The 24,722-nt window shown below is 34.3% G+C and overlaps 1 protein-coding gene and 1 long non-coding RNA gene across 3 annotated transcripts; both read right to left on the reverse strand.

Moving 5' to 3' along the window:
* Positions 1-4,464: 4,464 nt before the first annotated feature.
* LOC116013794 lies at positions 4,465-8,394 on the reverse strand. 2 transcript variants are annotated; one of them, XR_004097279.1, is made up of 6 exons: positions 8,004-8,394; positions 6,982-7,549; positions 6,070-6,131; positions 5,727-5,787; positions 5,235-5,311; positions 4,465-4,753 (listed from the first exon to the last, which is right to left on the reverse strand). It is a non-coding gene; the product is annotated as an uncharacterized LOC116013794 (long non-coding RNA). The 2 variants fall into 2 exon arrangements; XR_004097278.1 differs by lacking the exon at positions 5,727-5,787.
* Positions 8,395-14,189: 5,795 nt separating this feature from the next.
* LOC116014425 (E3 ubiquitin-protein ligase APD2-like) lies at positions 14,190-15,290 on the reverse strand. Its single transcript, XM_031254478.1, has 4 exons — positions 15,254-15,290; positions 15,097-15,172; positions 14,689-14,989; positions 14,190-14,475 (listed from the first exon to the last, which is right to left on the reverse strand). Exons 1-4 carry the CDS (start codon positions 15,254-15,256, stop codon positions 14,400-14,402), a joined length of 456 nt encoding a protein of 151 aa, XP_031110338.1. The 5' UTR covers positions 15,257-15,290; the 3' UTR covers positions 14,190-14,399.
* Between the last annotated feature and the right edge of the window lie 9,432 nt (positions 15,291-24,722).

Consider the following 24,722-nt stretch of genomic DNA (forward strand, 5'->3'; position numbering starts at 1 on the left):
TCTAGTACGGGACATGTTGAGTCGAGTTCAAGGCTCGACACGTCGAGTAATTCCAGTACGCGATTTTTTTCAATAATTCAAGGCTCGACGCGTCGAGAATCCTGTGCAGTGATATTTTCCAGCTCTGTAGATTTTCCCATTTTGCCCCTATTTCGGTTTCTACTATAAAAGGCTCATTTTCCCAAAACCCTAGGACCAAGCTGCATTTTTTAAGATAAAAAGAGTGAGAGTAAGGGCGTGTTGTCTCTTCTAGAAGTTCAAAGAGGGATCCATCAACTTTTGGAAGAAGATACTCATCATCAAGGAGCTATAAGGGCTTTGGAGGAAGGATGAAAAACTAGTTCTTCATGTTTCAATGATATGTTTATATTTGGGTTTTATACTTGTGTTGTAATTGTAATTTATATTGTTGATGCATGTGATTAAGGAGTATTTATTTAAGGGGTTTTAAGATGCTTGTTCTTGTTATTGTATTGTAGGAGTTATGGGAATAATTTCCCTCTTATGTGCATCTTGAACACTTGTTTAAGCCCAAATTAAATATTTCACTTCAGATTGACACTGGGTGATTAAACACTTGAACCCGGAAATCTCACTCTCACTTCATTGTTTTCATCAACTTGCTTTCTTTATTCTCTTTATTTACTACTACATTTGCAATCAATCAATCACCATTTTCGCTAGGATTAACTTCTTGTGAATGGGTTAGTAACTAGTGCTCGACACGCCCTGCTTCATTGTGGATCGATAACTCGATACTCTGGGTATTTGGTTGTTACAAATTATGCTACAACCAAGAGTGACTGAGTACTGCCTTGGCCACCAAGGCCGAGGGTGGCATCAGTCGCGGGAGAGGCCTCAACTGCCACGGCCAAGGCGAGCATCGACTATTTTGCATTTTTTGATTTTTTTTTGTATTTTGTTTTGTTTTTGTTTTTTTGTGCGCACTCATAGCTTATTTCGGCTGGACATAGGCTCGGTCAAAGGTTGGCTCTTCTGTAGGGTAGTGAGCGAGGTCAGGCTCCGTACCATTCCTTAGGGGATAGCATTTTCGTAACCAAGTCTTAAGCTTGATCAAGAAAACATCCTTTCGTCAGGTAGCTAGCGAGATTGGATCTCGTGCCGGCCCTAAGGGAATAGAGTGTAGTGTTTTCCTAACCAAGTCTTAAGCTTGACCAAGAAAACACCCTTCTGTCAGGTAGCTAGCGAGATCGGATCCCGTGCCGGCCTTAAGGGAATAGAGTGTAAAATTATGTTTTTAACAAAATTGATAAGGCGGACCATGACTAATAGTTACATCGATAATCACGTAGTGTAACAAGAATAGAAATTTTTTTTTATTCAACAAAATTGATCAGGGCAGACCATGACCAATAGTTACATTGATAATCGTTGGGTCCTCTCTCGCATTCCTTTACCCCCCTACACGTATGCTCGGAGGCAAACGCATGGAAGCGAACACACTTATGGAGGCGGACGCACTTGAGGAGGCGGACGCATAGAGGTGAACACGCTTATGGAGGCGGATACACTCGAGGAGGAAGACGCATGGAGGCTAACACGTTTATGGGGGTGGACACACTGAAACGTCAACGTTTCGAACAAAAGAAGGCTGGGTTCCAAGGAATGAGAGTGTGACGAAATGTTGAAGGTGAAGAAGGGCTGCAAGTCACCCGTGCATATATGGGATGACCCGGCGGCGTCATTGGCTAGCGCCCGCCATAAGTTCAGTGAGCACGGCGGCGTGAATATGTCCATCGAGGCCTCCGCCATGTTCACAGTGATAGGGCCGAAGTCGCTACAGCGGATGTTCGCTGGGGAGTTGGGACCCGACTATGATTACTTCATCTACAACCGCCACTTCAACCTCACCATCCTCAAGGTCAGCCTCCATGGAAGGCACAGAGGCGGCCTACTGCACCGCCTCCAGCATGTCAGCGATATCGTCGGTGTTGCTCCAGCTCCTCAACTCCGGTGATCACGTGATGGCGGCTTTAAGTCCATGGCCAATAAGGGTTACGGCTTCGGCGAACTCATTGGCGTTGACATGGAGACGGAGGAGTGGGCCAACTGCCTCATAAATTTGTTACAAAACCACACCCAGTTTAGGTCGGCTTCAAGTCTATGGCCAACAAGGGCTACGGCTTCGGCGGCCTCATCGGCATCGACATGGGGACGAAGGAGCGGGCAACCTGCCTCATGGACTTGCTGTAAAACCACACCCAGGTGCTTGCCCATCGGTGAGTGGGTCGACGGCCTCACTGACTTTCTCGTGACCGCATGCTTTGCCTCTAGTGGTTCCGGGTCGGATGCTTGCCCACTTATCCTATCAAAGGAATAAGGGTCAAATAAGTCATCGAAATGCACACGATAGTGCAATTATGTCACTAAACTTAAAAAAAAAACAACCGTTGAATCCCTAAGTATACATGTTTCATGCAATTCGTTCAATTTGCAGATTTTTCCAGTTTCTAACAGGTCACCCAAATATAAAATATTTTTTAAAAGTAATTCTAAAAAATTATTATTTATTTATTTTTTAAAAAAAGAGCTTCGGTCTCCGGCCATAGAGCTGGAGAATAAGCTGTTTTTTTTTAAATAACTATTTTTGGTTCGTGTTTGGTCATCATAGTCCTTCGTGATTATATTACAACAACAAGAAACTCAGCATTAAACGGTGATCAGAAGTAAAAATGCAGAGTTCAAGAATCTTAATTATTACCTCAGAAGTAGTGATTGTCAAAAAGTTCATCTCAGGAGTCTTACAAGATATTCTTTTTTTATTTTGTATCTCGATCTTTTGCAGCTACGTTAAACCAAGATAAAACGAGGAAAGCTTAAAAGAATAAGGAATTAATTAAAGGATAATATAATGTACAATAGTACAGGAGTATGGTAAATGATATCTTTACTATGATAATGGATCAAGCTAAGACGGTGACGTATATCGGCGTTGCTTTACAAACTATTCTTACTAGTTTAGGTGATTAATTAAAGACGTCAAAAAAGGTGGCAGTTGGTCGAAGGAGGGCGGTGGCGGGAGAGAAGGCAACGAAGGGGGAGGTATGTGGAGGTGGAAGGCGGTGGCCGTTGGCCGGAGAAGAGCGGCCACCGCCTTCCATCATCATAGCAACTTCCCCTTCCACCACTCACCGTACAGCCGTCTCTTGCCACCGCACCACCACAGCCGGTCACCACCACCTCCCTCCTTCGCAGCCAGGCCTCCGTTTCCCACCATTGCCCCCCGTCGCACAAGCTTCTTCCTCCCTCCTTCATATATATATATATATATATATATATATATATATATATATATATAGGATTGCGTTCAAATGCATACTGGCCGCCTAGGAGAGAAATGCGGACGAATCACAGCGCGACATGTGTCCGAAATGTAGTTGCACCTAACGTTATAACTAGGTGCACGTCATGTTATAACTAGGTGCACATAGGTGCACCCGGGTGCATAAATGTTAACAAGGTAAATTACTTGCACCTGCAAGTGAAAATAGGTGCACACGTGCAAGTAAAATGTATTACAAGTGCAAGTAAATTGTACAATGAGCATTAATACTAATTGCACCTAATGTTATAACTAGGTGCACCTAATGCTATAACTAGGTGCACATAGGTTGCAACCAGGTGCATGAATGTTAACAAAGTAAATTACTTGCACAAGTGCAAGTAAAATGTATTGCAAATGCAAGTAAAATGTATTACAGGTGCAATTGAATTGTACAGTGAGCATCAATACTAAGTGCATCTAATGTTATAAGTGGTGCACCTACTGTTATAACTAGGTGCACCTAATTTTATAACTAGGTGCAACCTATGTTATAACTAGGTGCACCTAGGTTGCAACCAGGTGCATGAATATTAACAATGTAAATCACTTGCATTTGTAAGTGAAAGTATTTGCGAAAATAGGTGCATGAATATTAATAAGGTACATTACTTGCACTTGTAAGTAAAAATAGGTACGAAAATAGGTGCACTTGTAAGTGAAACTAGGTGCACCAAAGTTCTAGTTATTTACGAAAATGCCACCGCGTCATTTTTTTAAAATTGCATCTGATTCGTTGATCTGACATGTGGACGGCTGTGAAGCGTTCTCATTTCTTACTTATGAAAATGTCACCGCATCATTTTTTTAAAATTGCATCTGATTCGTTGATCTGGACATGTGGATGGCTGTGAAGCGTTTATATATACGTACATACATACATACATATATATATATATATATATATATATATATATATATATATATATAATAGCAACAAGAGCAGCATTAAATGCAGTTTTAGCAAAAGTTCCCGCCCACAATGAAACGGCGCCGTTTTAGGGGTAACATGATTCCTTTATAAAATCAGGCGGTAGAAGTCTGAAAGGTAACAAACTTAATTATATTTATTTTATTTTTTCCGTAAAACGTTAGGTTATTATTACTTTTTTTATCGAAAGTTGCTTAAACCCTTTCGTATTTCGATTTCAATCCTTTCAATGCCGGCTGCAGTGTGTCAATGCAGATATTACTGAAGACTCATCGTTTCCTCAACCGATGGGTTATCATTAATAGGATACATTCATATCTGCCATCCATGGAGTTCTATAAATACATTTTGGTAGAGGCATCTGAGTTTATAATTGACGACCGAACTAGGCTGTGCAAGGCAGCAGTGATTTGTGCAGGGCAGCAGTGATGCCGGAAGCCTCGCCGGAGAGGAAAGCAAGCAGCTTGCCGAATTAGAGCCTGGCAAGGGAAAACGTCAAGAATCTACTAGACAACCGTAGTCAAGCACACGGGAAAGGTAAAAACCCTTCTATTTGTAATTTTTGGTGTTTTTAAAACAAATTTGTGTTGATTTCTTTATCTCAGATGCTAATCATTTTGAAGCAAAGCAAAGGTATAACCAGGTAATATCTATGTCCTCTAATTTTATTTTTTTTTGGGGTTGCCATTCAATATGGGAAAAAAACAGTAACTCATTTATGGGAATAAAAAAAGAAAGAATACAAAGTTGACTGATACCTTCTTTACAAAATGCAATTCTTCAGTACTTTATGTAGATAGGATTATTTATGTAATGTATGCATATTGTTTTCTTGATTGTTGACTGTTGTGATATAATTCTAATGTTTAATTTACTTTTATCTTATTTGTGTATACTCTCTTTTATACTTCTTTAATTAAAGCAAGCCTAATGAATTTTTAAATGAAGAAGAGCATGTACCTGCATTCAAATTTATGGATCTCCCATTTGCCTGTTAAGAGGTAATGTATTCTAAGAGTATTGGAATAAGTTTAAACCTGCATTATTTGAATTAAAGTAATTAAAATATCAGTAATTAGTATTGTTTATATAAATATAAAAAATTGAAATTAGGATGAATACAAAATATTGAGTATTATTTATATTCTGATGGAATAGTGAATGAATGTGTGACCTCAGATTCTGAAAAATCTATCATTAAAAATTCATATCTCCAAATTGGTTGTGAAAATGTGTAGCTGGAGGAAACACACTGCTGCAAATAGAGGTAAAATTTAAATGCACACCTAATCTCAATTGTTTAATTCAATTATGGTTACTACCTCTACACCTTTCTATTTATGCCTTTTTTATGTACTATGTGAAAGAAGTTATGTTTGATAATAAATTTACCATAAGATGAAGAAACTGGAGGAAGGAGCAAAGAAATTCGAGAGACAGGAGTGAAAATACCATTAAACTTATTTTTGAATTTGACAGTATATATGCAGATCGAGAATGCAGCGTTTGGAATCTGCATGGGCAGATGAATTGGTCACATGGATGAAGTTTGAGAAGAAAGATAAGGATAAGTCTCACAGTGTGAGAGCAAACATAAGAGTCAAAGATCCTTAGCCAGTTGGTACTAATGTCTAAGACAGATATCAATTAATTGACACCTTCAAATTTTTCACCTCGGGATGAGGAGGAGACCAAACAGGGTTCTACTGTTTTTTTATCTCATCAAATTTACACAAGACAAATCACAAGTCCAAACAAATTGGATCTAAAAGGTTTCAATGTAAAACTGACATACCTATGCAGCATATTTTTCTTTGAGATTTAGCTTTACCAAAACTAAGAGCTTCCATTACCAAACTGCAATATAAAATAAAAATAGTAATAAGAAATAGTGTAGTATTTAAGTAAATATAAGTATGGAGAGATACATAATATACAAATAATAATAAAGTTTGGCTGTAAGATGGCCATACATAAGCATCATATATCTTTCAGATGATTACTTAGAAAAAATGTGAATTTCTCCAAGTACAAGCTTCAATATGCTTCACCATGTATGACATTAATTATAAAGCAATTGAATATAAAAAATTTGAAAACTATGCTCTAGGTTCTTAAAATTAAAAAAAAAATTAATGGTTAAACTTGAAGGCTCAACTATTTATAGGCTCAACTATAATAGTAGACTAGAGTCTGTTAATCATATTAAAATTTGTAGATCTAAAAAAAATACAATTTCAGGAAAATGTATTCTCCATATTGTTAAATCTACATACTTGGGATACCATTATGAAATATGGATTTTCAAGTCTAAGCAAACACACACTTGAAGATTGATCAGTCAGAAGTTTAACTTACTCTTTATCCACAAATGCGAAACAAACTGCTTGGAACTGCAGAATACATTTTCTTACAAAAAGGTTGTACTTAAAGGTCATCTAGATCTTTGTTATGTTAGACATGTGGGCATGATTCAAAATCCCCTGCTAAATCTACATACTAGGATATCATGATGAAATATGGAATTTCAAGTCTAAGAAAACACAAAGAAAATAACACACAAATTCATAGTATCATGAACAAACATTTATAGCCAAATAAAGACAAGTTAATATCAAAGATAATTTTTCTACTAAGTGGCTAAGCATTATTAAAACAATATATCAAAGATAATTTAAGTATGTATCAACTTAAAATGTTTTAATACCAAAAATGAATTTACAGAGTGTTGGTGATCTCCCTTTTACTCCACCTGCAATAGAGACCTGCTTTAAAAGTTGGAATATTTCTGCTTATAACAATCATAAATTACCAGTATTGTTTCCGTGCTAAAGACATAAGTCCAAATAGCTGCTTAACTTGATTCTGATTTGAATCTAAGAAAATAGAGAAAGTATTCCAGGGATAGCTAACTTTTAAATGCCTGGGGTTTGAATTTAAAATTTATGAAGTTACAAACATTAAAGATTTCGGGGAAGAACAATACTTAGGTGCAAAACTGTCAATTATTAAGGGAGTGAAACTTAAATGTGAAAACACCCATGGCAGTGAGCAAATGCAATGATGATGCAACTTAGTTCACTATAGCATTTGCAACAAAAAAAAACTATAGGAAATTGAAAGTGGGAGGCAATGCTATACAGGCTATGAGATGGTACTAACAAAATTTTAACCAAACATGAAAGAGGAACAGTGTGAAGTAAGTTTACTTGACGTGAGAATTACAGAAAATCCAGCTAACTAATCCTACCACAGAAAAGCCAGCTAAGTTGTCCCTACAACGCAGAGTGATGATTTAGTGGACAACTTAATATTGAATTCTGTATATAGCATCAGAATTTCTTATCATCATTTTCACAAACTAGAAATAAATGTTAGAGCATACATGATAACATATAATGAAATAATGAAACATCTCTACTGCTATGAGCAATTCTAGGTAGAGATTTGAACTTAATTCTGACCAATCGGTAGTCTATAACAGAGATAGAAGCAAATATACATCAATCATCGAATAGAATAACCTAGAATTGAAATTAATACGCAAAAGTGATATGCATGTGCTTAAAAATTATAGATTTTCACATATCTATACTGTAAGAGGAGTAAGGCAGTAAACAAGAAATAGAACTCAAGCTTAAACTGTTAGGGTTTTATGCATCGAACTCAAATTGTAGAGATGTGTATCTTAGAATACCCATTAGGTAGAAGATATAGTATAACACTTACCTTGGGTGACCGATCCAACCTAGACAGTAAAGTATTGTGCTACCCGAACCGATCTGCAGGTGGTATTGAAAATCCAACACAAACAACGTCGTCAAACCATAAGGTAGGGCTATTTACAAGAATTGCCTGCGGGCTGTGTGAGATTTAGTAGTATTCTATCAAAAATTGTTGAGTATCAAATACACGGACTAGAAATCGACAGCGAAGATTCACGTGAAGTGAACCTTCTGAAAATGCTTCACAAAGCAGACTGTACAGATAACCGTAGTACATGGTGTGATTTGGAGAAAAGTCTATATAAAATGGCGAAGAACACAAGTGACAGGATAGAGAAATGCAATTGGAAATTGGGAGCAGATGTTGGAGTGAAACTTCTGGAATCGGATGGAGGGATTGCTAATCTAGAATGACCTTGCAGTGGGAGAATGGAGGCGTACATATATTAATATTAATCTAATTTAATATAATTAATATAATATTATGTAATATAGTATATAATATTAGGTAATTCATTATTAATAGGATTATTGTGGTCCAAAAATAGGATTAATATTATTAGTAATAATTAATGTGTATATATACTATTTGGAGTTAATGTGTGTCTATGAAATTCGTGATTAAGAGCATGTCTCAAAACTAAAATTGATATTCTATTCACAATGCTTCTAATTCAAATACACATCTGAAAAACTTAATTAAAGAGAGATATATAGTGTAGGAAAAAGAGAGAAACATGAATATTTGGACACAGGTAATTATTAGCACACGTAAACCTTATCTGTGCTTTATAAGTTTTCCAAGAAACTCTATAAATTCTTCTCGAAATATGAGACTTAAACAGTCAAGTATAAAAGGGACTCTATACATTTTCAGAACATATCTCTCCAAAAATTCCTGGGTAAACACTCCAACATGTGGTAATCTATATAAAAGGGACTTTATACACCTTTAGTTATTATTGGGTCTAAGATGAAACATCATTAGCAAAACAAAGGTACTTCTCTCTACTCAAATTTTAGTACAGTTAAGTTTAAGTCTATATATATATGTGGTTAATAATAGATATGATGGCGGTAAGCAACAGTGTATATATATTAATGCATATGAAGTATTCAACACACTGTTAGACAGAATTATATGATACTTACATGAATTCAACACACTGTTAGACAGAACTTACATGAATCGCCAGTAAAATTCCTAGATCTTAAATGGTAGTGAAAGTGGGAGGCAATGCTATACATGCTTAAAATGTTAGACTAGGTCAGTATAAATGGTAGTGAGTTCCGGTAAAAACTTCCAGAATCAATGAATATGTAAGCATCTAGCCAATTATCAGGTTCAAAAAAATTATCTTAACCATATCATGGGAGTACCAAACCGGAACCGAGTTCTTACAACAACCCGGAACAGAACATTACGATGACATTTGCAGAGTATAAGGTCTACAATGCCGGAAGACAAACTCTGAACTCCCTACAAAATCAACTCCGGCGAACTCGGACCTGGAAAAAATATCCGGCTACATGTAGTCACCGGGCTAAGTCTGCATGACACATAAAATCAAAAGATCCATTCCAAAATCAAGGATTTCGGAAAGGATATACGCATTTAACACTCAGAATGGCAAGATTAAACGATCGAACTGGCCAAATTTTTAGAGAGAAGTAGGAGCTCATCGTGAGGGGAGTGTAGAGAGAGAGGGAAATGCTGGAATGAAGAAGCTTCTCGACAACGGATCTTTGCTCACTAACCATTTTATTATTAATCTTATAAATATTAATATTATTATTATTATCATTATTATCATTATTATTATTATTATTATTATTATTATTAATATCTACTATAATATTATTAAAATGATATAATTTTTAAAGTATTATAATGAATTATTTTTTAGATTGTAATATTTTTTACCGTTATCCCATAAATATTTTTGGTTATTATTAGTGAGAAGAAAAATTTATTCTTTTGGTAAATAAATTGCATGTACATCTCGATATTACTTTATTTAAAAAAAAAAATAAAGTTAGTATTTTTCCTAATTGAGTTGTTTTCCTAAATCTAGACAGTTAGCATAGATTAAAAAGAACGTATTTGTGGTCTCAAATACATATTAAGAATATCCATTGCCTACAAAAAGCAAAGACAGGGACAATACTGATAAATTATTTGGCAGTTACTACTGATAAATTATTTGGCAATTTGGCAGTTAGCATAGATTAAAAAGAACGTATGAAAAAATGTAATATGCTCCTATAAAAATAATATAATTTCTTTTTCAAATAATTTAATTTTTAAAATTTGTTTTATTATTTTATATGATTTAGATAGTAATATGAATTCATACAATATAGTTATTAATATATATATGTTTTTTTTTAGAGAATGTTGGCATATTGTTGTTATTGTAGTGTTAATTGGTCATTTTACAATAATTGCATGGCAAAAGTCAGGGACAAACATTAAACATGTCATTTAAATTCCAAATAAGCTAATTTTCTTTAATGTTGTCATACACAATGATTATCAACAAAATTTAAGGTCAAACTTTAACTCATGTAGGGTTACTCTTATGTAAACCAGTTTTTTTTCATGGTCAATTGTATATTGCTGCTTCAAGGATTAGCAACCCTAAATGTTTAAGAATTTTGATAGCCAACGAAGGTGGAGGAAGTAGTAATTATACTACCAATGTTGCGTACCATGAAATTTTTGAAAATTCGTAAATTTCTAATATTAAATAATAAATTTGTTTAATCAAATTTTAGAAACGTTTATTGCATTACAATAACTTCGAATAACTTCGATTAAATAATAGCATTACTTACATTCGCGCATCGCGCGGGTACGATACTAGTATATATATATATATATATATATATATATATATATATGTATATATATATATGTATGTATATGTGTATATATATATATACATATATATATATATATATATATGTATGTATGTATGTATATATGTATGTATATGTATATATATATATGTATACATATATATATATACATATACATACATATATATATACATATATATATATATATATATGTATATATATATATATATATATACATATATATATATATATATACATATATATATATATATATATATATATATATATATATATTATATGTATATATATACATATGTGTGTGTGTGTACACATATATATATATACATATATGTATATACATATAATATATATACATATATGTTATATATATATATACACACACATATATTATATGTATATATATTATATGCACACACACACAGTTAGAAAAGTTGTTTCTATATCTGACGGTAAGGAATGATTTACCATTCATTGATAGTTGATGTAAACATTTTATGATATGATTTAATGAAATAGCTACGTTTACCTTAAAATAAAAAAAAATAAAAATAAAGACGTCAAATGTTTTAACTTTTAACTTTATTACTCATCACAATTCACAACGTAACCTATCAAACATTGCAGTTTTGGGGCAATGGTTCAATTCATTCATCAACACCTGTTGCTGCAAATATGAAAAAGTCAATACCTGCAATGAATGAATTGAATGAAGTTTTGGAGACTATGCCTTGGGTCCACTCTAAGCAGTAACTGCTTAACTTTAGTAGACTTATGGTGCAATTAATGGCTTGTAGTCATATTGTTATTTGGTAAAGATGACTTAAATGCCCACACCATAAATGGTATAATAATGGTATATAAAGCCATAAAGCCCTTGAAATTAACAGGAATTTAATTACATGCAGTAAGTACATGTTTGGTAGGATGTCGTTGTAATTTAATTACAACCTCAATGCAGTATCTGTTTATAACTACTTTCTCAACATAGGCTCGAATCCACCACCTCCCGTATAAAGGGAATGGTTTGATGGCACTGGACCACAAGGTCCTTGGCATTATATTGTTAGATTAGAGAAAATTGTAATTCTGTGTCTCCATTTGTGGGATTAAAATTTATAGGACTCCCCATTTAAATTCCAATTTGGTGGTGAATGGAAAAAAACAAAGATGAAAATACAACATTATCCTTGATGATATTATTATTATTATTATTATTATTATTATTATTATTATTATTACCAAGGGCATTTTAATATTTTCCTTTCAATTCCCATAAATTTTCTTCTTCACACAAAATAATATAATTTGAATTTCTACTTTATTTCCACCTTGTTCATTTACCATAGAATTACGATGAGTTAATACCATTTGGTCCTCTGAGTATAGTTATTATAAGCTTTCAAATTGACCACTTGTGCTCCTTTGACTTTAACATTATTATCATCCATGGTTCAAGTTAATCACCCATGGTCATTCAACTATCAAATTTTAACCACGACTGATTAAATTTTGAAAGTTGAAAGGACCATAGGTGGTAAACTTGGACCATGAGTGGTAACAATTTGAAAGTCAAAGAACCATTATACTCAGAGGACTCTGAATGACATTAACACGAATTACAATTTATTTACACCATAATTCCTCCCTTCTAACCAAACTCCCATTAACTTTAATATATAGTTTTTGAATGACATGAGAAACACACAGTCACTATTTAAGGGTATGCACCGAGTAAATATGGCCTCGTGACTCTAACCGACAAATGACTACGAGGAAATAAAGTAAAGTAGGTTTACTTATAACTGATCGACTCAAATTAAGAAAGTCACTATACAACTTCCATCAAAAGTAGAATTTGTAATCTTGTGATTACCAAGTCAACAACTAGACGAAGTTGGACAAACTCACAATATTTGAACTTCGATCACTTCTAGAAGTAAGCATCAAAGAGAAAGTGATATAGTTGTGCAGTATCGCATTCTGCTTTATCTACTTTAGTTGGGGTGCGTTTGGTTTGCACATTAGAATCAGAATTGGTATGAGTATCAAATACTTAGTAAATGTAATGGTTTTGGTAAAAGTATTTTGCATGTTTGGTAGTAGGGTGGAATGAGAATGATTATTAATAATTGGAGAAGATAGGAGGAAGGAAAATAAAACCCTTATTTCATTAGGGTATGTGTTTTCCAATTAATGGGGTATTCCAAACTCATAATAATATTCTAAAAACCTATCAATCAAACAATAAAAATCGCTTTGATACTCATACCTTATCCCTAAACCCACCAACCGAACATACTCTTAATTTATCTTTCAACATATTCAATGAAAGTCAACATCACATATTTTCATGATTGTATAATTTATATTCTCAAAGCGATTCCGTGACTTTGGATCGCTTCTAAGCTAGAGCAAATTAAACCCGAAAGAGATATGTATGCTTGCTTGTGCATTACTCTTTTCTCTCTATATATAAAAAATAAATATTATAATATTATACAAATAATTAACCACATCTTGAAATATTAATTACCTTGAAAAGATAGCGATGGCTATGGAGATGGAAATGGAGATGTTATTTGATTGAAATATTAGCAGAAAGAATGAATGCATCAGTCGAGTGTGATGAATGAAAGAGAGGAAGCAAGTGAAGCACTGGAAGTGTGAGTAAATTCAGTAGGGCATGTTAGTTGGCGTTTTCATTTACGCACCGGCATGGGAAACGGGCACGGTCGCGAAGCATTAACCTATGACGAAGAGATTAAGGAAAGGCACAACATAATATATGTCACGTCTTTGTCTATACTCTATTATCTATACGACCGACAAATAAAGATATGGACTTAACTGGACCAAATATGTTAGTGTAGACCCAATTGTGTAAAACCTTACTTTTATTTACTAGATTGCAGGCCCAATTGATGGTGACTCCACTCAAATGCCCCATTACTCTTTCATAGACTGTAATTCTGACGATTTTAAAGTCCAGCTACTAACTCAAAAAAAAAATAAAAAACTGAAGATTTTTTTAAAAAAAATTTTATATAGAATTGAAGAATTGTAAAAAAAAAAATAAAAATTATTAGTATAATTTTTCATTTTGAAAAGTGAAAATATCTTTCAATATTTTAGAAAATTGGAGATTTTTTTTAGTTTTTAATAGAAAACATAATCTTTATCATTTATTTGACTATATATATCTAAAAATAAATTTGTAAAAATGAATGTTATTAACACTTTTTTTTAAACAGAAAATAAAGAATAGGAAGTAAAGAATGAAAACAAAATAAATCAGAAAACAAAAAAAGGGAATTAATTGGGTTTGAATTTATAAAATATTAATATACGGAAAACTGTACAACTTAGCAACTTACATTTACATCTGCACTCGAGAGTATACCTTGAGTAAACTCTGCCTATTGGTAACAATTCGCAAATTATACCAGAGTGTTAAACTAACATTTACATATTAACCTATATAAAGTTTACAACAGTTACAGCATTTTGTAATCGAATTTCATGGGCTAAACAATCTTCTGACTTTGTGAATAATTCTTCGGCAAAATGGGCAAGTCCTTGCATCTTCTACAACCCTGTATTATAACTTATAAGTTGTAGTATTTACTAACACAAAATATTCTCTATATTACAAAAAAAAAAAACGAGAAACAAAACATACAACAAAATTAAACCCCGATTTATTTGTATTTTTTTTCAATGTGAAAAGTAAAAAAAATAATAATAATAAAAATTGAAGTAAATACGGTCTAGATGTCATAGGTTTTGGAGTGAAACATGGAATATACCTCTTGGCACATGCATAGCACGTGGCGCAGTGACCACAGGGATCGAAGAAGCAACTTCGTTTCTTGTCGTAGCAGATTACGCAGACGTGTCCCTCGTACAAATCCTCCGACGAGCTGCTCCGGCTGCATTTCCCCGACTCTTCATCCTCTTCTTCGAACGCGCCGTATATGATCACCGGGCCCACATCTTTCGGCAACAATCCGCTGCTCTCCGACGCAGTTTCCGGCACCGCCGCCGCCGCAAAACCAGCACAAAAGCCCAGTAGTTTGAGCACTAGCGCCGTCACCGCCATCAGTATCACTGAAGAACAGTTCATCATATTTGAAAAGAAGAATTTAAACACATAACCTACGGTAAAGATTAAAGAATAGGTTTGGTGATTAGTAGAGGGTAATTAACTAACCCACCCAGAATAGATGCACAGATAAACACCTTGAGGAAAAGATCAGATGTAGCGCAGCTCCAAAATTCATCTTGATCTTCCTGCGATTGCCGACACAAAACAAATGTTTATAATCTGAGAGTAATCAAAGAGGAGAAAGAATGGCACATAATTATCATTACCATGTTAGTAATTACTAGGAAGAAGTTGAGGATGTTCTGGCGGAGACTTTTGAGTTTAAGGTGTACGTCTTTCTCTCTACAGTTAGCGGTTTAAATTGTGTCTCTTTCTCTGTATTAATGAACAGGATAACAGATAGAGGTGGTATCAACTCATCTCACATTTAATTTGGTAATTATAAAATTTCAAAGGTAATTATAAGATTTCAAATTGAATAATCTCTGCTCAACTAAATAAAAAACTTTTTGAAATAAAATTTTTTATTGAGAGTGCACATTTCAATAAAATTAACAAAAATTGAAACAGATAATTTATTATTATTATTTTCAAGTATTTTAAGGAAGAATTATAATACGTAGTATCTTATTACTATCGTTATTATTCATGATGAAGAAGTTTGGGCACACTTGATTTTTTAATGGGGACAATAACTGCAAAGTCTTGGGTAACAATATTCTATTCTTTATTAATTTGACATTTAAATATATAAAAATAATTTTTTTGTTTTGTTTTGCATATAAAAAAACATTGTGTGACATGATTAAATGGGGTAGTAGGCTCCAATAATTATAGCTGGGTTGAGGATAAAATATGATTGAGAGTTGAAATAAAACGTGACTAAGTGAAATAAAATAAAAAATTTGATATAAAAGTATTAAAAATATATACTGTAATTGAGAGTGGTTGGGGTATTTATGGAAAAATTGTACGTATCCTTTGATTCCTCATCAGATGTAAGGCATATTTCGTACTTTGTTCAAATATGATTCCATAGTTTTATATATATATATATATATATATATATATATATATATATATATATACATGTATATATTTTTTGAAAGAAAATAGTTGTTATATTAGTTGTTTATGTTATAGTTTATTGTACTTGTTAGCCTGTTAACTTATAACCGGTGAACTTGTAGACGATATTGTGAAGATAGAATAAACATAACAAGAAAATGTATATACAGAGAGCAAAGAGTAGAGACAGAGAAATTCAAGAGAGCCATTTTATTCGGTCAATCCTTACAAATATATAATACAACAATTAAAGGACGGTAATTAAAATGATGATCGTTACAAAAATATTGCCATGAATGGTCATAATGTCCATATTAAAATATTTATAACACTTACATAGACATTATATAACCATAGTCATGCCTCGTTAAAACTCGTTAAAAAAATCATATGAAAAAAACCTAAACAAGAAAAAGAGTACATAATATATAGATAATTCATGTGTTGCTTTATTGCCTCATTAAAATTCATGCATTGAGAAAAATTCTGTAAGAAAAACTGAGTTAAAAGAAAAAGAGTTTAATCGTAAAATGTTTTTTTTTTTGAAATAAATACTCCGTAACAAAGATCCAACGAGACAATTTTTTTTCAAGTATTTTAAGGAGGAATTAGAATATTTTATTACTATCGTTATTATTTATGATAGAAGAAGTTTGGGTACACTTGATTTTTTTATGGGGACAATAACTGCGAAGTCTTGAGGTAACAATATTCTATTCTTTAATTTGGCATTTAAAAAATTATATATATATATATATATATATATATATATATATATATATATATATATATATATATTTTGCATATAAAAAAATTGTGTGACATGATTAAATGGGGTAGTCGGCCCCAATAATTATAGCTGGGTTGAGGATTAAATATGATTGGGAGTTGGAATAAAACGTGACTATATGTTTTTGTAATAAAAATATAAAAATATATAATTGAGAGTGGTTAGGGGTATTTATGTGGAAATTGTTTGTATCCAATTTTAATTCCTCAATTATTTGCGCGTTGAAATGTAAGGTATATTTCATACTTTGTTCAAACATGCATGATCCCGTAGTTGTTAATTTGGTTTCTCATGTTATTTTCAATTAGAATTCTATGATGGGTTTATTATACGTTTTCTTTACAGTTATTTTATTGAAATACGATATGAGTAGTGACATATTATACTTGAAATAATACTTAAATAAACTATTAAATTGGTCAAAGACTTTGTGGTTGAGCGGCATAAGTGTGACTTCTCTAGTTAGAGGTCTCAAGTTTAAACTCTAGTGTGGGGGTATTGATTCTTGTGCTTTAGTAAGGTATTTATAAGTAAAACCCTTTTGTTTTTTGATTACGACTTGATTAAGTAAGTAAAACCCTTTACTACTTGATTACTGAGTGTCACGCAATTTTTAAAAAAAATATATTTTAATAAATTAAAATTATTATTATTATTTTTTAAAAACACTCCCTTTCCCTCCTCATCTCCAATTCGAGATGAAGAACTTCGTCTATAACCTGGAGACGAAGAACCTTTCTTCAATTTGCCTTTGGCTATGGAGGAAGAAAGGTCTTCGTCTTAAAAAATTCACATGTTGCGTTGTAACCGGGTAGTAAAATATTTTTTCAATAAATTGAACGAATTGCGTGAAATTAATTAATTTAGATATTCAATTACATTTTTTAAATTTTAGTGGCCAAATTACATATGATGTACAATTTAATGGCTTATTTGAATATTATTCTTTTTATACCTTCACTTTCTATATACATTAATTAGGTAAAAATTATGACCTTCCAATAAATAGTAACATGTTGAATAAATATAAGTAACCTATCATTATAAGCAAAAAATGAAGTGGTTAAAATGATATAATGTTACGTATATTATATTTTGATTAAGAGTTAATTCTATTTTGGCCCTAGATTTATAGGTGGCAATCCGCTTTTAGTCCTTTTTTATCAAAACATCTACTTTTGGTCCTAGTATTATTGTGTCATGACTATTTTTGGTCCTTTATCAACAAAACAGTTTAAATATCGTTAAATACAAGAATATTCGGGTCTTCAATTATAGATGTTTTTTTAAAAAATAAACATAAAAAATATAGCGGTTCAACATACTTTGCATAAAAAAAAAATTGAAATGTCTTTGTATTTAACGATATTTTAACGATTTTATTGATGAAGGATTAGTAATGGTTATGCCACAATAATACTAGGACCAAATGAGGATGTTCTAATAAAAAAATGACTAAAATAGATTGTCACTTATAAATCTAGGATAAAATAGAATTAACTCTTTTGATTACTATTTAAATTATTATTTTCTCCACCAGAATTTCAAACGTTTACGTTTGCACGTACTATTTAGCTGTTGGACCAACTCCTAAGATTTGACATTTGAAGTCGAATGCTTGACAATGTATGGTCCAGCGCGGATCAAGTAGAGTCAACATGCACAACACCGTACCAAACTTCTATCTCTTAATAAGAAAGCAAAAAAGTCAAATAAGCCTATGATAGATTCATAGAATTGCGTTCTTAACTAAACAAAGTACGTAGCAACTAAACGTAATTAGGTTACTCTTATTAGAAATTATTAATAAACTTGAAATTTTATAATTATTAAATTTTAGGTCACTTTTATTAGAAATTAAACTTGAAATTTTATAATTATTAAATTAATCGTCCGACCAACTAGATTGAGATTGTATTGAATTTTAATTGTTGAGATATTTCAAAGATATTTGTGTGTCTCTTGGTATTTTTCGTGTGTCTCTTTCTTTTCCCAAAACTATTGTATTTATTGTTTTATATTTTTAATATCTTCATGGCACTATATAAGCAGTGTTTGTATTAAGGTTTCATCAGAACAATAACACATCAGTTTTTCCTCCTCTTTTGTTTGTATTCTACATGGTATCAGTCGCTAAGGTTTATACCTGCGCATGAACTCATCAATGGCCGACGACGAGCAGCCGCTGGCGCCGCCTCCCCAACCTCAATGGAAGGCATTAACAGGGCTGATTAGTGGTACAAAAGTTTCTGATGATCCATTGAATGGTAAGTTTGATACACGGTTGTGGATAATTGACACAAGGGCCTCTCGTCACGTTACTGGTGATTCCACTTAGATGACTAATGCAAAAGATATATTTCACTACCCTGTTGGTTTACCCAACGGCAAAACAGTGGTTGCGACTCAAGAAGGCTTGGTTCGATTAATGGACAAAATTACTCTTAATCATGTTCTTTATGTTTCGTCTTTAAGTTGCAATCTTATTTCGGTTTATCAGTTAAATGATGATATGCAGAGCAGTGTTCACTTTAACTCTTATATGTGTGCTATACAGGACCAATCGAGGGAGATGATTATAACGGGTGTTAGACGGGATGTACTTTACTACTTCAAGGGAACTGATTCAGTGCAACATCTTACAGTGAATGGTGTGACAACTTCAGTCGATCTTTGGCATCAACGAATGGGTCATCCACCTGAAAAAGTGATGAAGCTACTTCCGTCTGTTGGCACTACTGCAAGAAGTTTTAATAAAGCTTGTGAGGTTTGTTTTCGTGCTAAGCAACCTAGATAAAAATTTCCTTTGAGTAACAATAGAGCATCTCGAATACATTGTGATTTGTGGGGTCCTTACAAACATCAATCTTCTTGAGGTGCACGTTATTTCTTGACTATAATAGATGATTATTTGCGAGCAGTTTGTATTTATTTGTTGATCGATAAAAATGAGGTTCTCAAAATGTTTTTGTCTTTTGTGGCTATGATTGATAGACAATTCTCTCAATCAATCAAAGTCGTTCAGAGTGATAACGGTGCTGAATTCAAATGCTTGCGTGATTTTTTTTCCTGCGACTGGAATTCTATTTCAAACTTCTTGTGTGGGAACTCCTCAACAAAATGGTAGGGTTGAGCGGAAACATAAACACATTCTCAATGTAGCAAGAGCTTTGAGATTCCAATCCAATTTGCCAATTTATTTTTGGGGAGAATGTGTTCTTGCGGCCGCACATATAATAAATCAAACACCAACACCGTTACTTGACAACAAAACTTCCTTTGAAATTCTTTTTGGTAGTCCTCCATCTTACAACACAATTCGTGTTTTTGGGTTGATGAAGTAGTGCTTTTGGGTGAGTGGATGTGCAAGAGGGTATCCTTACACCGGATATCGTTCTCACAAGGATTGGCGATAGGAGTAGAGCTTTAGTGTTCCAAGCATAAGATACTAATGTTCCTTATAGAAATCTAGCTAAACCGAAGGGTTGATTTGGATACAAACACAATATCGAACAACAAACTATAATGAAAACAATTGATAATAAAGTGGAGGTAGATAGGAACTAAAGGTAGGTCAAGATATTGAAACCAAATTGGGGACCAAAAGATGATAGATGTCATATAACAATAGGGAAGCCTTTCTCAAGGTCATCCCACACTCCTAGAACATTCAAGGACATTCTCATGACTCAAGAATGTCTAAGAGGCATTTCATCAAACACTTGGTGTTCATAACATCACACACTCACCTTTTCTCAAAGGTAAAGCATGGTTGATCAACTCCTTCAACATAGATTAGGTTGTCACTCCCTAATCGGGACTCAAATAATCATGGCAATCAACAACATCAAAGTCATATCTTAACTTTCATTAACCAATTCAAAATCATCCATCAAATACCTAGCCTACATCCCTACCTCCCTCCAAGGAGAACTAATCACACATAAGCATAATGAAAATAACACAAGATTCATAATCAACAAGGAATTCCATAACAAAAACAAGGTAAAGATCAAAGCAATAAAACAAGAAAGTAAATTGCAAGAAATGAAATAAAAACAAGAAGAACTTATCTAGTGAAAATGGATATGAAATCCTTGAAATCCAAGTTTAAATGCTTCAATCCAAGCTTCCAAAATGTTTAGGAACCTAAATATAAGTCTAATCTAACCTAAAAATATCAAAGAAAATGAAAGAGAGAAGCTAGGGTTCTAAAATGGGTCGGAACCAAGTTGAAATGGCTAAAAACAGGGTTAAATACAAGCAAAAAAGGCTGGCCACGGGTGTGGCCAAGCCCGTGGCCAGAAATGCGGGGCATAATGCCCAATGGCCATGGGCGTGGCCAGACCCGTGGCCACAATTGTGGCCTTCTGCGGGAAGGATTTCTGTGCACATTACTCGTCTTCTAGGCTAATTTTCACCCCTAAATATTTTGAATTAGCATTTGTTGTCTTCATCAAAGTTGTAGCCCTTAAAGTTAGCTTTCCAATGATATAAAAATCACTTGATTTGGACATTCCTACGCAGAGATATGGTCAAAAAACTGAGCAGTGGACGAATTGTGCGGGAATCTCAATTTCTTGCTCTTTTGCTCCAATTTTGCCTTTGTTTGTCCAAATGACCAAGACCAATAAAAACACCATAATTTGGCTCTCTTAGAGGTGTTTCTCCCATCTTCATAGCTTCTCATTGGCTCCCATTGACTCTACATGTATCCGAAATGCTCCAAAAATCATTCAATTCATCTAAATCACCAAGAATTGGGCCTAAACACACAAATGAATCAAATGAGACCATTTTGGGCAAAATTATAACAAATGACAAGGAAAATAAACTTAAATGCAAGGTGAAAACATGAACATTTTGGCATTTATCATGGGTGTTTCTGCTTTGCTCACAATCAAAAAGCAAAAAGGTGATAAATTTGCTAGTAAAAGTCGAAAGTGCATCTTTGTGGGATATCCATTTGGGAAGAAGGGTTGGAAGCTGTTTGATCTTGAGACTAAAGAATTTTTGTTTCCCGCGATGTGAAATTTTTTGAAGATAATTTTCCCTTTCCCCTCATGGATACGACTGCCATTCCTCATGAATAATTTGTTCACGAAGATTTTTCTGTGATTATTGAAGAAGCCGAGCCAAGCTCCACAAACGAGCTAAACCCTCAACCTGAGCCAAACCCTCAACCTGAACTAAGCTCCACACCCGAGCCAACCTCTCAACCAGAGTCAAACCTCACACCTGATTTCACCTCTTAAACTGAATGCCACACTAGTAATCTTATTCCAAATAACCAGGATCAGAATGTTGAGATGGGTCGAGGTATGAGAAATAAGGCTCCTTCAGTGTGGTTGCACGACTATGTTATTAATTCTACTATTGCTAAAAGTCCATCCTCTGTCACACCGTTTCCACAGTCTTCCTCAGGTACTCCCTATCCTTTAGCACATGATATAAATTCTTAAATTGTGACAATTTTTGTCTACCATACAAAACTTTTCTAGCAGCTATTCTTTCTGAAAAAGAACCACAATCTTTTAAGGAAGCAATGACACACAGTGGCTGGAAAGAGTCTATGAAAAATGAAATTCGGGCCCTAGAAGAAAATCAAACTTGGACTCTTGAGCATCTTCCACCTGGGAAAAAGGCTCTTGGGAGTCATTGGGTATATCGGATCAGATATAACTCAAATGGGTCGATTGAAAGACTCAAATCAAGATTAGTGACTCTCGGTAATCATCAGGAAAAAGGCATCGATTACACTGAAACTTTTGCTCTTGTTGCCAAAATGGTTACTATTCACGCATTTCTTGCCATTCTCAAAAAATTGGGATCTACATCAGATGGATGTGCATAATGCTTTTTTGCATGGCGACCTCGAAGAGGTGTATATGAATCTTCCACCAGGTTTTGAGGCATCGGATCCTAAATTAGTGTGTCGATTGCGCAAGTCCTTGTATGGATTAAAGCAGGCACCACGGTGCTGGTTTGCAAAACTTGTTACGGCCTTGAAAGGATATGGTTTCTTACAATCCTGTTCCGACTACTCCTTATTTACCTTCACTCGGGGTGGAATTCAGATAAATGTACTTGTTTATGTCGATGATCTCATCATTTCTGGGAATGATTCCGCTGCTCTGAAGACATTTAAGGCTTATCTCAGTGATTGTTTTCATATGAAAGATCTCGGCACTCTAAAGTACTTTCTTGGTATTGAGGTTGCCCGCAGCTCTTCTGGATTATTTTTGTGTTAGAGAAAATATACCCTTGATATTATTTTTGAAGCAGGATTGTTGGGGGCTAGGCCGGTTAGTGGTCCTATTGAGCAAAACCACAAACTCGGCCTAGCTAGCGGCCCAATTTTCTCGAATCCTGCAGCATATTGGCGTCTTGTCGGAAGACTTATCTACTTGGCCGTAACCCTACCAGATCTTGCATACTCTGTTCATGTCTTGTCTCAGTTCATGCAGGAGCCACATGATGAGCACTAGGAAGCTGCTCTGAGAGTTGTCTGTTATTTGAAAGGTACCCCGGGTCAAGGGATTCTCCTACGAGCAGATAGTGATCTAACACTACATACATGGATGGTGTGATTCGGATTGAGCCGCATGTCCTACTACTCGACGATCCCTTACTGGTTGGTTGGTGTTTCTTGGCCATTCTCCAATCTTAACAAAGAAGCAAAATACCATTTCTCGTTTTTCCGCGGAAGCGGAATACAGATATATGGTGGCCATTACTTGTGAACTCAAATGGTTAAAGGGATTGTTGTTAAGTTTGGGGGTTCATCATCCCAAAACTATAAAATTGTTTTGTGACAGTCAATCGACTCTTCATATTGCAAAGAATCCGGTCTTTCATGAAGAATAAAACACATTGAAGTGGATTGCCATTTTGTTCGAGATGCAATTAGGCTGTGTTTGGAAACCCGAAAAATGATTTCCGGAAATCATTTTCCGGGTTTTCTTTGTTTGGGAAGGCTTGGAAAATATGGTCAACGGAAAACAACTTCCGTTGACCATGGAAAATCAATACTTTTTTCCGGAAAATGACTTCCGGAATTCGGAGTTCGCTTCCTACAAGGCCAAGCCGATCGAGCAGTACAGGATGTCGCCGCCGAGCAGTCCAGGATGTCGCCGCCGAGCAGTCCAAGATGTCGCCTCTCGTCTACGGGAAGAAAAGAACCGAGGATGGAGATGGTTGCCGCCGCACCTCATCGCTGATTCGCCGGATCTGGAGAAGGACTCGCCGGTCACCATGTCGCCTCTCGTCTAGGGAAGAAAAGAACAGAAGGAGATGGTCGTAGCCGCACCTCATCGCTGATTCGCTGGATCTAGAGGAGGACTCGCCGGTCACCGTCATCGTTCATTGTTGCGGCTGCTGATTTGGGTAGCTGAGGGAGGGAAGGTGAATATTGAAGATGATGGTGGTGTAAGGTGGTTCACGTCTGATCTCAAAACAACTATACTATTTATTATATTTAATAATACAATAAATATTATTAATTTGTATATTTTTTATATATTTTTATATTTTAAATAAAATTATAAAAATATATAATTATACATTTCTACTCATTTTCCGGAAAGTGAACCAAACACACAACGACAGTTTTTCAGAATACAACCAAACACCGGAAATGAAATCATTTTCTAGAAAATGACACATTTTCTAGAAAACATTTTCCATAAGTCATTTTCCTGCTTTTCAAACACACCCTTAAAGATGATTTGATTTTACCTTCATATATTCCTACCAATTCGCAATTGGCTGATATTTTCACAAAGGCTCTTGGGCAAAGACAATTTGAATTTCTCCTTCACAAGTTGGGAATTTCATATTCGCATGCTCCAACTTGAGGGGGGGGGGGGGGGGGGTTG

This window comes from Ipomoea triloba, chromosome 3, assembly GCF_003576645.1.
Source record: "Ipomoea triloba cultivar NCNSP0323 chromosome 3, ASM357664v1".
NCBI classification, from domain to species: domain Eukaryota; kingdom Viridiplantae; phylum Streptophyta; class Magnoliopsida; order Solanales; family Convolvulaceae; genus Ipomoea; species Ipomoea triloba.